Source organism: Micropterus salmoides, unplaced genomic scaffold (genome assembly GCF_014851395.1).
Source record: "Micropterus salmoides isolate LMB-PRFRI ecotype aquatic unplaced genomic scaffold, ASM1485139v1 Ms_hic_scaffold_2991, whole genome shotgun sequence".
Lineage (NCBI taxonomy): Eukaryota > Metazoa > Chordata > Actinopteri > Centrarchiformes > Centrarchidae > Micropterus > Micropterus salmoides.
In genome coordinates this window covers 1-14,803 of record NW_024042252.1, presented here as the reverse complement: position 1 = coordinate 14,803, position 14,803 = coordinate 1, and the positions used below count along the sequence as shown (strand labels likewise).

Here is a 14,803-nt window from a genome sequence, read left to right as displayed (position 1 = left end):
CCGCTCCTTCCTCGCCTTCAGCGCGGGGCACATACGCGGCGCCGTCAACGCCCGCTGCAACACTATCGTCCGCCGCAGGGCCAAGGGCTCCGTGCTGAGCCTGGACCAGATACTGGCCGGGGAGGAGGAGGTCCGTGTCCGCGTCCGCTCCGGGATGTACTCCGCCGCGGTGCTGTACGATGAGAGGACGCAGGACTCCGACGCGGTGAATGAGGACAGCACTCTGACTGTGGTGCTCAACGCGCTGTGCAGGGACTCCTCCGGCACACGCATATACCTACTCAAAGGTAAATACGTGCTTTATTATTACACTCTTTAAATGGGTCAGCCTCTCCATGTGGGCTAATGTTGAGAAAATAGGCTTCACTCAATGTGGTCATTACATTTCAGGATTCAGCCTCAAAAGGTCCATGGAAGCATTTCATTTAATATAACTGATGAAGGGTACTTTATTCTAATATAGGGTGATAAAGAGGCATAAAAATATATATATATTATTCCCTTGATACATTGTTAAAATCAGCCTTTAATTGGGGCAATAACCTATAAAACATTTTTTTTTTGCTCAAAATAGGTGAGTTATTTCCTCCTGCATATGGCGTTTATTCTTGAATAAGCCCTTATATTAGTCAAAGTTAAAATATACAATGAAAATTGTAATGTACAATGAAAATAGTAATGATAAAAGTACACTTGCTTGGAAGATTATATGTTTCTGTTAATGATTATGTTTATTTAATCAATGATAATAAAAATAATTTCTCCACATGTCATTAATAGCCTAGTTTAAATGGATATGCCACCAGCCTATCTAGGGCATAGCTCATTTTATTTTTCAACCAACATATCAATATTATTTTAATGCCTTCATAAAGCTACTGAATATTCGTAGCTGCTCCTTCGCCTATAAACCAGAGATTGAAATGTGCTGCAAACTGTGCTTGCTCTATTTTATACACTGGTTTCATTTTTATTTTATCTGTTTTTGAATTTTACAATACACACACACACACACTCGCTCGGTCACTCACAGCTACACACATACACACACAGACCAATGGCCGTGAGCTGAGTGAATGAGGTAATGCTGATGCGTACAAGCCACATCAAACCGGAGGGACTTACAGGACACCCGTGATCCTTTCAGAAACAGTTTGCCTGGGGTAAATCATAGATGGGAAGCTGTCTAAATCTAAAATCAACACTCGATTTACCCACCAGACTATATTTAGACTGCAGGAAATCTGAAAACCAAAGCTGCTGCAAGCTGCAAGCTGTGGCGCATTCTTTTTGTGTGTGTGTGTGTGTGTGTGCATCCTAATGACGCAGGCGCCTTGAAGCACAGGAGTGAATGTATGTAGCTTACAAAGACGACATTTTCCCAGTTAATCTGATTTGATCCCTGAGGTGCAGAGAGCGGTGGTCAGCCTATGTAATAAAAGCAAAGGGATGATGAGATTGTTTTCAAATCCACGGCAGTAGATACAGGACAGAGTAGGTCAGGGGTCGGTTTCAGTAAATAAATCCTGGTGCAAATGGTACTGGGATGTTAATGTGGTTAGCCATGCTTCTTTTGTCCTCAAATATGTGTATGCATAATAATCTCTATTTCTGTAATGTTCCTGGAGGCTCTGGTGGTCCCCAGTATTGAGTGAATCTCTCATGTTTTACTATAATGTTATTTCTAATGTGGTGCCTTACTCTATAGTCATTTTTCTAGAGTGGTGTAATTATATCTTATGTCTCCTTTCCAGGTGGATACGACAGGTTTTTCACAGAGTACCCAGAGTATTGTTTAAAGACCAAATCCTTACCGTCCCTCACCAGCCAGTCCAGTATCGACTCTGCTTGCTCGTCTTGTGGGACACCACACCATGACCAGGTAAAACACAGCAGTACCACTGGTGTCAATCTGATGTAGTTCATGTGTGAACTGCTACTGAGTGTGTGTACAGCCAATTGTTCAGTCTGAAAACGAATGAGCGTTTTTCAATGGAAAAAAAACAAAACAGTTACCACACCAAAAAGCGATGTCTTTAATTAGCTTACTCGGTTAGACTAAAAGTGTTGAGTTCATAATAATATGTAACAGAAAAAACTGTTAAATGCATGATTTTGTTTCAGCTTTTATGCTGTTCAGTTTCACATACTGACGCAGAGAGCTGCCGTGCGCAAACACTGGATGTTATTTGTCTTGCTATGCAACGGTTGTTCACTTTCCCACATTCATTCAACCACATTTGCCCATCTAGTCTGGGTGTCCAAAGAAGTGAAGTCATAGACTTGCTTCTTCAACGTAAACCAATGAAAATCCACTTTTTATTTAAATCAGTTATTTGTCTTTTGATAGGCTGCACTGGAGGCCATAGTTCACCATTGATTCACCTCTGCGCTACTTCCTGTGACCTGTTTGGCCTGGTTTTTGTTAGTGGTCTGCCATTTGAGCCTGCAGACTTTATGCAATGTTCACAGTCACATGTGGTGTGGGTGTAATTCCCCTGGAATGCATGAGGAGAGAGACACAGGCAGTCCTCTGTGTTTTCTAAGAAAAATGCTTGATAGTCTCTCAGCCACACTGTCAGGTGGGAGTTTTATTCCAGGAACACTGTAGCTTCCTGTTGCAGCATAGAAACGATAGGCCTGGTAGAATAGCCAGTTGTGGTATCTCACGCGCTATTTTCCTCTCTAACAACCCCCCTTACCCCTCCCCTTCTCCTCACATTACATCTCTTAGCAGTATTGATCATTTCCTGACGCTGTGTCAGTACCAAGTTCGTCAGCAGCAGTGACATAAACAGACAGAGCTCTTGTCAATAAGCCTCACTACCGGTATAGACCAGCAACCGACTGACCCCTCAGATCCAATGACAGGGAAAACAATACTTCCACTATTACATTAGAATAAGGTTTGAAATATGTTTCAAGATAAACAAAAATGGGTTGGCAAAGTTGGATTGGTGCATGTAAACATCAGGATATATGTAATTTAGATTAGAATATTTTATAAATATTTTTGTGTGTGTGTGTGTGTGTGTGTATGTGTATGTGTATATATATATATATATATATATATATATATATATATATATATATATATATATATATATATATATATATATATATATATATATATATATATATATATATATATATATATATATATATATATATATATATATGTATGTATGTATGTATGTATATATATATATATATATATATATATATATATATATATATGTATATGTATATGTTCAGTTAAATATTTCCTCTTTATAATATGCATAAGACAGCAACAGATAAAACACAGCTATTAATCATAAAAACGATGTTGGTTATGTGTTGGCTTAGGCATTTAAATGTTATGGCCAACAGTTAATATTATTACCCAAAACACAACTAAACCAGAAAGGACAAATAGATTGACATATTCAGTCATGTCTCAGTCAGTGCTATAACAGCATGTACTGTGCAGTATGCAGTAGCACGTAGTACTTTTGCTTACACTGTATCAGCTGCAAACACATGTTTGAGTAGAGCTGACTTTCAGAGGAAATGTTGCAGAATTGTGCAGCACATTTTTCTCAGAAGAACAGTTCTTTCTTTCCACCGATGAAGTGTGATCACTGAGAAAGTACATGGTGTCCTCAATGAAGCATGACAGAATGGCGAATGTAAATCACCGGGATAAATCTGTTGTTCTTGCAGATGAATCAATAACACGCTATTTCCACTGAATTTCTATGGTCTGAGCATGTAAACATTAGTCAGCCCATCAGACACGCAGCTCCTACAGCAAGATGTGTTTCCTTATGGGGAAATAACCTAGCTTGAAACAAACGAAATGGCCCGTATCGAATGACCCCACATTAATCACAGATAATAAGCTAACCCTGGCCGATGATAAGCATGGCTAATGTGATTTAAAAAAAAATATTTAAGCGAGGTCACACTTTCACTGAAGACATCTGGTCTTTGGCATCTGCTTCTTTGTCTTATCATGTAAGCTGTTATTCATTTAAGTAAATTATGTCTAACATGGCTCTAAGTTAGGTTGGGTCAGGAAATGTTTCTCCATGTAATGACTCAGTGACGTGAATTAATGAATGATTAATGCACAAACTGCCTCCGATCAGAAAATCTGCCTCTTCACTGCTGATTTTAGAAATAAATAATTAATCATTGTCCACCCGTATGTCTTTCGTTCAGGGTGGCCCAGTTGAGATCCTCCCATTCCTCTACCTTGGCAGCGCCCTCCACGCCTCAAAGAAAGAGGTCTTGGACGCCATAGGAATCTCCGCCTTGCTGAATGTGTCCGCCGACTGTCCCAACCACTTCGAGGGGGCGTACCAGTACAAATGTATTCCTGTGGAGGACAACCATAAAGAAGACATCAGCTGCTGGTTCCTGGAGGCTATTGAGTTCATAGGTCAGTGAGGAAGTGTGTGATTTGCATGTATGGGTGTGATCCATGGTGGATAACCACAAATTTAAATGAGCTTCCTGCTGCAGCATGTTATTGTGGTTCGTTTTTAGGTCACATACTAAAACATTTCATCCGAGTTATGTTTATTTGTTCATTCATTTTGGAGTGATTGTGTACAAGCTCTTGCAGTTCCTGCTGGTAGATGTCAAAGACCTTTTTAATATTAATGACATATGTAGGGCTGCAACTAACGATTATTTTCATCATCGATTAATCTGAAGATTGTTTTCTCTATTAATGGTTTGTCTATAAAACAGCAGAAGAATGCCCATCACAATTTCCTTGTGCTTAAGGTGGCAGAAAATGTCTTGTTTTGTCAGTCTAAAACCCAAAAGATATTAAATTTGCTATAATGTAAGACAAAGATCAAGCAGCCGATTCTCACATTTGAGAAGCTGAAACCATCAAATATTTGGCATTTTTGCTGCTCATGCTAGCAAAACTACCTCTCTTCTTAAATCCCAAAACCAGAATGTAATGTGCATCACTTCTCGTGTGGAGTCTGAGAATTTTTCCCAGAAAATAGCTTTTAAGAGAACTACAATGGAAAGGATTTCCGTTTACTGGACACAGGCACATGGTGACAAATCAGACATTTATTTGTCGGAATCCAGAATTATTTCCAAGTAGCCCTTTAACACACACATTTAAAATCTAACAACCAAAATCTAGTCATCTGAATCCATTGCAGAACAAAACGATGTAACACAATCAAGGTAAAGACATATGATAGCATTTGGAATGATAAAATATTCCAATCAGTCCTGTCTCTGCAGCGTGATTTCTCATTTGTGTTTGTGTATATAACATAGGCAGGTGTGTGATTTGCTATTCCTTTGCATATCCATGGGGTGTGTGTGTTTGTTTATGGTTTCCCTGTGGTGACTGTATGTTTGTGAGCATGTACTCTGATGTGTATGTGTCAGTGCTGGTATGCGTCATAGTTAGCTGCTGTGGGACCAGAGTCTGACTCATCCGCTGTTACTGGGTGAACAGACGCTGTGGTGGAGTTACCTGAAAATCTGTTTGTGTGTGAAAGAGAGTTTGACAGAGGCACAATGTAGACAAAAGCAGAGCACAAAGGATGAGGGATGGGGAAGGGAGGTTGTTAGCAATCAAGCGAGACAGAAATGCAAGTAAATCATTCCAGAAAGGTCATGGAGGAAACCCGGATTCAAAGCATTGGGTTTATATCCACAGAGCAGCACAGCCAGCAGTGGTGCAACATTAGATTAAATTAATCGACATGGAAAAAAAAAACAATAAATGAAGTTCCTCCATTATCTTCTTCATATTCTGTGCTTCCAATTTCCTGCAGGCCACTACACATGCACTGGGACATTAACACGACTAATCGTGAGGTTGTTGGGGAAATTGAATCACTGTAAACGCTTTAATCAAACTATTACATAAATCTTCACAGTATCGAAGTAATTGCATGCGTCTGAACATCCTGAGAGAGGCAGAGACATAAATAGGACAGGGGAGGAAGTGTGAAAGAGGCTGATGAGCCAGAATTTGTTGCACTTGCGTGTTTCAGTTAAATGTGATTTGCTGCTTTCTCACTTTGAGGTTAGCTACTGGTTTGACTGCACCGGAAGGGGAAATGAAAAGAGCTTGAGGGGAAAGCGTCACTGTACATCTGTTGGGTTAAAAATACTGTAAAAGAAATTACATTTTAAGGTGATAGTTTGTTTACAATGTTTTCCATCTTAGTTCAGGGTGTTAGCGTGCCGGTTAACATTTGCCAAGCACGGCTAAGGCTGATGGAAATGTCACTCGTTCTGCAGGCGTTTGGCCATAAACACAAATGGACAAATCAAACATTGACCTGATCATGCCGCTACATGATAAGCTATTGGATACCCAAAGTTCTCACTAATCATTGTGAGGGGGAGTACGGGGGTCTGTACCAAATTTCTTTGCGACCTATCCATCAGTTGTTTTGACATTTCATTCAAAACCACAGAACCTCTTGGTGGCGCTACAGGAAAAAGCCAGTCGATTCAGTAGATGTTGAGAGATTTTTGTAGTAGCTTATAAAAACGGAATTATTTTTACTGTCCATAGAAACCTCTGACTTTGGACCCCCTCTCTCCTCAGATTCAGTACGGGACTCCAGTGGGCGAGTGCTGGTCCACTGTCAAGCAGGCATCTCCCGCTCCGCCACCATCTGCCTGGCCTACCTGATGAAGAGGAAGCGGGTGCGTCTCGACGAAGCCTTCGAGTTTGTGCGCCGGCGTCGCAGCATCATCTCCCCTAATTTCAGCTTCATGGGGCAGCTGCTGCAGTTCGAGTCGCAGCTCCTTGCCACCTCGTGTGCCGCCGAAGCGGCGGCCACGGCGAGCCCGCTGCTCGGGCCCAAGTCCTCAACGACCACCACCTCGACGACAGCCACGCCCACCTCGCCGTTCATTTTCAACTTCCCGGTTTCAGTGGTGAACCCTGCCTACCTGCACCACAGCCAGATCACGACCTCCCCCGGTTGCTGATGGATAGCCAATCACATACTTCCCCCGACAAAGTAACTGAGCACAGACTGGGCTGTCATTGGCTGGACGATCTGTCAAGTCTTACTGGCCGCTGCAGTATAAATATGCTTCCAGTACGGGTGAGAGAAGTGTCATGGTGCCTGAGTCAAAACTCAAAGACTGAAACACTTTTTAAAGTTCAGAAACCAGTCAGCACTCCTTCCATTTCAACACAACATTTATTCAAATTGACCAAAAATGAACTGTAACTCATTTCAGTAAACGAGTTTGGATGGAGTGCTGGACTGATGTTTACTGACGATACACCCTCTTCCGTGAGAAACAACAACAACAACAACAACAACAACATGCACAGAGGCACACTGACACACAAACACTGACACGGAGAGGCATGAGCAGCAGTGAACACACACTTTCTCTCTGTCTCTCTGTGCCTACACACGTTCACGACTACCAACTGAATAAGCTCAGTATGAAGACAGGGCCTGTTGCTATGGAGACAACAGGTCTTTAGGAGAGGAGATGGACACAGGAAGGAAGGAGGAATTTTAAGCACTTGCTCTTTCCCCTTTGGGTGTCCCTCCTGTTGCCAGACAAAAGAGATGGATGGAAAAAAAGAGGGGAGGAGATGCTGATAGAAAGCAGGAGCCTCTTCGGTGACAGGTGCTCTGCCGGCGATCTGACCGGAGCTTCCTGTCTTTCATACGTCCTCTTCCTGCACCCCCCTCCTCCCACACACACACACACACACACACACCTTCCTCTCCTCTCATCTCCTTTTTATCCTTTTATATTCCGTCCCTCCTCCTCCTCCTCCTCCTCCTCCTCCTCTCATCTCTGCCTCTCATCTTCACCCCATCCGCCCCCTCTCCTCTGCTCCTCATCTCCTCACAAGAGAGGCTAAATAAATAAAATTAGATGCCAAAAAAAGGCCAGGGCCCTCATAAATGGACCAGGAAGCCCTACTGCAGGCCCCTGATACACACTGTAGGAAACCCCCTTCTGCTACATCACAAAAAGGGTTGTTATGGACGAATGGACCGTAAGAAAAAGCCCCAAGAGAATGGCGGGGTCACAAAAATTTATTATCGCTTAAAGATTGAGCATTATGTTATTTCTGGGACATTTTGTGACACGTCGTCTTTTTCCTGGATTTTGCTTTTATCGCAAGGCTTATTTTGGAGCACAGTGGCACTTGAAGAAAGCTACATAAAGAAGCATGCTGGTGGTTTTGTATGTTTTAATCCGTCTGTTTCTGTTCTTTTCTGCGAGTTATTTTCATAGTGTACCCAAGTGAACTGAATACATTTGCTCCTGTAGGATGTAATTTCTTCAATTTATGGGCTAAAATGTGCACCACCAGCGGATGGTCCTTTTTAAGATGTTTGTGCCTTGTTCATAAAGGTGTCCAGTGGATTTAGGCATTCCTGGATTTGCCAGTGGAATGATCATTTTTTCTTAGCTGCTAGGGAGCAGATTGCTGAATGTTAGTCAGACTTAAAAACATCTCAGCAGTGCACCACAGGCCTCTTGTTCCACAATGGCAAAACAGCAAAAAGCCTCTCTCTTCATCTCTTCTCACGCACACTCACAGATGGACACAAACACATAATATACTGTATTTGAGTAGGTGGAAGTCCATATTAGGCAGCAGACTCAGAATAGCAATTTTTCAGGCTGACAAGACTTTTTAAGCTATAGAGTTAAAGCAATGTTTGAATAGATTTCCAAAGCAACAAAGACAAACTTGCTAAATCATTAATAGACATTTAAATTGGAGAGATTTTAGGGACCACATTTTCACGCATATATCCTCCGATGTTTTCACGGATTCACCTACCAAACATGAGTGGTTTACACTCTGTTTGCCAAACATCAGGGACCCTCAGTGTTGTTCCTTGTGAGGGGAATCCAGGTTTCACTTTTTAAATCCATGCTGGAAAAAAAAGAGAAGAACTTTGAGGCCATAATCCAATAACAGGAAGTTGTCCTTATGAATCAGTTCATTCTGTGTATATCTGAGTCCGGATGTGCGCACACACCCGTTCAACACAACCATAATCTCCCCTGTTTTTTAAAGGTTGTCCACAGCGCTCTCCTTGAAGTCATGCAATACAACAACAGCAGTGACTTTTTAGCACGTTTCTTAATATGACATTTTCAGACAATGTTTGTATTGCTTTTGCTTTTGACTCCGTGTTAGACATCCAAAGGCACAAAGTCCACCCATGATTGCTTTTATACACGGGTCCTTATGTGTACACACACACACACACACACACACACACACACACACACACACACACACACACACACACACACACACACACACACACACACACACACACACACACCACACACACACACACACACACAGGGTTTCAAAGAAGACAAACCCTTTTCTGTTTTGGAGATTGTCGGCACCTATCTCTGTAGCACTTTGAAGTGATGCAATACTGTATTATAATTGATTTCTACATCATGGTGATGGTAGACTGACTAGACTTAACATAAAGACATTTTGTCTATGTAGAGAGAGTGAGACAGAGAGAGAGAGAGAGAGAATAGAAAGCCAGTCGGTGAAAAACGCAATACTTTGTACACATCTGTGTGGTACCTGTCTGTCTTTCAGCCTCTCTGTGTTAGTCCATCTGACTTGACTGTCCTCTGTCTGGTCAGTGCTGTTTACCCGTCATGGCAATATCAATCCTCCACTTGGACATTTATATTTAAAAAAACAAAAAAACCCAACTTTCCCTCAATTTTATTGTGGAATGAATAATCTGTGCATTTATTTATTACTGAAGATCTGCTGTTGAATAAACAATGTTCTTAATTAAGTTGTATGTGCTTCCTTTTTATGGCAGTGTGTGAAACTGAGTATGAATATACACACTTTTATAAAAGTCAATTATATGACAATAAACATAGTGAACAATGTATTTGTATTGATTCCGACATTGTGGGTAATTTAGGAATTAGTACATATGGATGTAGAAGTACAATAGATGATGCAGGTTTAGCTGCAGGTTCAAGAAAAAGTGCCTCCTCTTCTAAGTCATACAACTTTCCAATGAATTAGTTATACTTGGCTTCAAAAGTAAATAAATGAAGTTGTCAAAATAATCCAAGGAGGCCAGAGGTCAAAGACAAATTGTAGAATGTCAAATACATTCAAGGGGAGGACACAATAACAGTAACACAAAATGCACAAGTACTACTGCTCTCATCTCTACAATCATATGAAGGCACCTCTCTATTTGTGCCTGAAATAAAAACAGAATCAGCCTTATTGGCCAAGTATGTGTACACATACAATGAATTTAACTCCAGTTTTAAGTCGCTCCCAACATTACATGAAGTTACAAGAACAACTTTTATTCAGCTAAAAACAAGGACAACAAAGCTTAACAAGATATGTATAAATACACATACAACTCTTTAATATGAATGTTAAAAACTAATATTTACTCCCCCTTTCAGAGACAGGAATGTTATCTCGGGGGGCCATCTAGTGGTGAGAACATTTAATTGTCCTTGCTCTGCCTATTTCAGATGATGACGCTCACAAAACAGGAGCAAAGCACCAACTCAGCAACAGGTAAGGATGTGATTCCCAATTAAGTAAGCCACAGCAACTGCAGAGATTCATGGTACTTACAACAGCTAATTGACACTGCTCATGGCAGAGTCAGCACAGGAAAGAAAGATTTTGATCACACACATCAAATCTCTGCATTGGTTTGTTTCAGAACTGCAACATTTTAACCCCATTTAATCCCAAATTTTTCCTAGCAATTTGAGTACATGCATTTTATTCCTTAGAACTCCCTAACACACAATATTTATGCCCTTTTTTGATTTTATGTTGGTTAAGTTAGTGAAATACTAGGTTTTATACTCGGTCAAAATAGTGACTGGTGGGAAACGGCATAGTCAAAATTCACACAAATTCTTCAATTAGACCAAGCAAGTTAAATCAATAAAAAACAAACATTAAAAAACACATTTTCATTTCAAAAACATTTAGCATGTCATAGCAGGCAGACATAAACTGTGCCTTAGAATAGTGGTTCTCAAAGTGGGGTCTGGGGACCCCCAGGGGTCCTTATGGTGGTTCGAGGGGTCCTCAGCAAAAAGGGGAATAGTTTTTTTTTCCAATATAATTCCATCCATAAGCAACATAATTACTATTTCGGTCATGGGTTTCATACACATTCTGTAATAAAACATCTACCAATCTAAACCAATCAAACATACCAATCAGTATGTCACCCCTCAAAGACCTGTAGGCCTTGCTTCATTGTAGATATCAGTTATATGACCAAGACAAGTGATGTGAGAAGATGTGTGGAGAACCCTATAGAAACTCAGCAACTCATCCAGGTTCAGATTGGTTTGCACTATATAGGTATTTGACATAATTAGGGCCCGAGCACGACCGTGTGAGGTCCCTATTGAATTTGCTCGGATTATAGGGCCCGAGCACGACCGTGCGAGGTCCCTATTGAAATTGCTCGGATTATTTTTTTTTTAGGGCCCGAGCACGACCGTGCGAGGTCCCTATTGAATCTGCTCGGATTATTAGGGCCCGAGCACGACCGTGTGAGGTCCCTATTGAATTTGCTCGGATTTATATATTTAGGGCCCGAGCACGACCGTGTGAGGTCCCTATTGAATTTGCTCGGATTATTATTTTTTTTTTTTTTTTTTTTTTTTTTTTTCTTTTTTCTGCAAAGTAGGCCCAAATGACATGGCCTAAACATACTCGAAAACTCACCAAAATTTGCAAACATGTCAGAACCGGTGAAAAATTTCGTATTCTACAAGTTTCGCACATGGGCGTTGCAAAATGACTCGCTAGCGCCACCTAGAAAATTGGAAAAAATTAGCCCCTCGTTCACGTTCAACCTACATGTACGAAATTTTCTGGGGACATGTATCATGTCAAGACGCACAAAAAAGCCTCAAGAACCCATAGCCTAAACTCAACAGGAAGTCGGCCATTTTGAATTTTATGGCCATTTTTGGATGATTTACACACTTCGTACTTTAACTAACTCCTCCTAGGGATTTAGTCGGATCGACGTCAAATTTCTGCTGTGCCTTCTAAAGGCATTGACGATGAAAAGTTGTGCTATTTGCGCGTTTTCGTCAATGGGCGTGTCCGTGGCGTCGATGATTCGCAATGAAACAGGAAGTTGTTGTAACTTCAGTGTACATGCTCACATCTGGACCAAACTGTACATGTAGGATGAGAGTCCCGCCCTGAACACATGTACATGCTGACATTCACCCACAGTCATAGCGCCACCTGCTGGCAACAGGAAGTGAATTTTAACGAAGCAGCCCCCGCCGCACGTTTTACCTACGTGCACGAATTTTGTGGTACGTGTATCTTGTCCAGACGCACAAAAAAGTCTCTTGGAGCCATAGCCTAAACCCAACAGGAAGTCGGCCATTTTGAATTTTACGTCAAATTTTGGATGATTTACACACTTCGTACTTTAACGAACTCCTCCTAGGGATTTAGTCCGACCGACCTCAAATTTGTGCTGTGCCTTCTAAAGGCATTGAAGATGAAAAGTTGGCTATTTGCAAGTTTTCGTCAATGGGCGTGTCCGTGGCGTGGCGTCAAAGATCAACTCTTCGCCATGACACGGAAGTTGTCGTAACTTCAGTGTACATGCTCACATCTGGACCAAACTGTACATGTAGGATGAGAGTCCCGCCCTGAACACATGTACATGCTGACATTCACACAGTCATAGCGCCACCTGCTGGCAACAGGAAGTGACTTTAACGAAGCAGCCCCCGCCGCACGTTTTACCTACGTGCACGAATTTTCTGTGGTACGTGTATCTTGTCCAGACGCACAAAAAAGTCTCTTGGAGCGATGCCCTAAAATCAACAGGAAGTAGGCCATTTTGAATTTTACGTCAAATTTTGGATGATTTACACACTTCGTACTTTAACGAACTCCTCCTAGGGATTTAGTCCGACCGACTTCAAATTTGTGCTGTGCCTTCTAAAGGCATTGAAGATGAAAAGTTGTGCTATTTGCGAGTTTTCGTCAATGGGTGTGTCCGTGGCGTGGCGTCAGAGATCAAGTCTTCGCCATGACACAGGAAGTTGTTGTAACTTCAGTGTACATGCTCACATCTGAACCAAACTTTACGTGCTTGATAACTCTCCACCCCGTTATGGAGGACCGATCCTGACACAGTCAGAAATAAATACAGAAATAAATAAATGCTCAATAAATAAATAAGCATCCAATTAAATACACAAAAAAATAAAGTAAATAAATAAATGTAGGTAGTAATTAAATTATACAAGGAGACATAAATGTATATATTTTAATTAGTGCCTTTACTATTCACCTTTGTTATAATTACCTTATTTGTTTATTCAACTTTATTTATTACTAATTTTTTTAATGTATTTATTTATGTGTGTGTTTTAATATTTTTGTCTGGTTTATTCTTCCTTTGTATTTATTTACCTTATTTATTTCACCCATGGTATTTATTTTTGCCTGTCTTTTTAAATTTTTGTATGCATTTCTGCCTCATTATGCAAATGAGGAGGGGCTGTGTCTCAAGGGGTCATCTTCTCTGCTATTGGTGGACCAGTCAGACAGGAGAGCTCCTACTCTGCCTGCAGACATCAACGATCTTGCCCCTCACACAGTCAGATGGCTTCCTTCCGTGCGCTGAGGTGTTTAACAACTCTGAAGACAATACTACCAGCAATGTCTTCCTTCTCTTTTCACGTAGACGCTCCGACAGACAGTGCTTTCAGTTTGCTGTATGCATGGACACAGAACTGCGGTAAAGGGAGAAGAACACGGTCAGCTGGCTGCAGCTAAATCTGGAGTGCACTCGTATTCAATTCTGTATGGTAAATTCAGTTTTAACGGAGCAGAGCGAGCTGACAGGCAGAGTTAGAGGCTTTTTCTGTCTGTTTCTCTCTTTACAAAGACGCATGTTGCAGTCAGAGTCTCTCTGAGATGCGAGCACGACATACAACCAATTTATCAAATTACACAACGGATATACAGTATGAAATAAGATTGATTGGATTATACTCACAGGACGTATAAAACCTCTTACATGGGTCTATTAAAAGTAAAGTAACACAAAATGTCAGGGAAATTACTTTACTTAGATTTAAGTACTGCAGTTGTACATTTGAAATACCTTCCTACCTTTCTGATAGGAAGCCTTCTTGAGGTGGTATAAAACATTTCTTCTTATATTCTGATTTGAGTTGTGGACAACTATGACCACATGAATTAAAAAATATTTCACTGCCCAAGTCAGCTATAACGCAAGTCTTGTTCATCAGACTACATGCTGTACAGTATTTGACTACAGATTTTGTCCCAGGATTTCTTATGCATTTCTTCTTCTTCGTTGCATGATCTAGAATAATAAGGTGAGAAATGGGTCTATTCTGAGTTCATCCTGCACTGCAGCAGCTAATAAAGTCCATTTAATCCCAAAAACGCTTTTCTTTTAGGCAGGCTGGAGCAGAATACAACTCACCTTTCTCAAGTTGTACAGTAATGTCACATGTGTATGAAGGTGGATCAACAAGCTAATCTTAAATGTCAAAGTAGGAGGATCCTAGTAGGCCTTTATTTTCATTCATTACACAATATGAATAAGCTATGCAGACAGTTGTAAAGAAAGAACATCTTTTTTCTCTGTTCTCTACTTGTTATAGTTACACAGTATTAGGGGTGTGGGCTGTATTAAAGTATCCACTGTTCTCCCATGCTCTAACACACAGTAAACGATGAAAGTGTGCTGTTCTCACATTC

General features: G+C 40.9%; 1 protein-coding gene across 1 annotated transcript; it reads left to right on the top strand.

The window, feature by feature from the left end:
* On the top strand, positions 1–7,732 carry LOC119882215 (dual specificity protein phosphatase 4-like; the record flags this gene model as incomplete). The annotated part of the gene is given in 4 exon segments (XM_038692206.1): positions 1–287; positions 1,755–1,882; positions 4,207–4,426; positions 6,587–7,732. Coding segments are annotated over 4 exon segments (1,024 nt in total), but the record flags the coding sequence as incomplete, so codon positions are not given.
* Between the last annotated feature and the right edge of the window lie 7,071 nt (positions 7,733–14,803).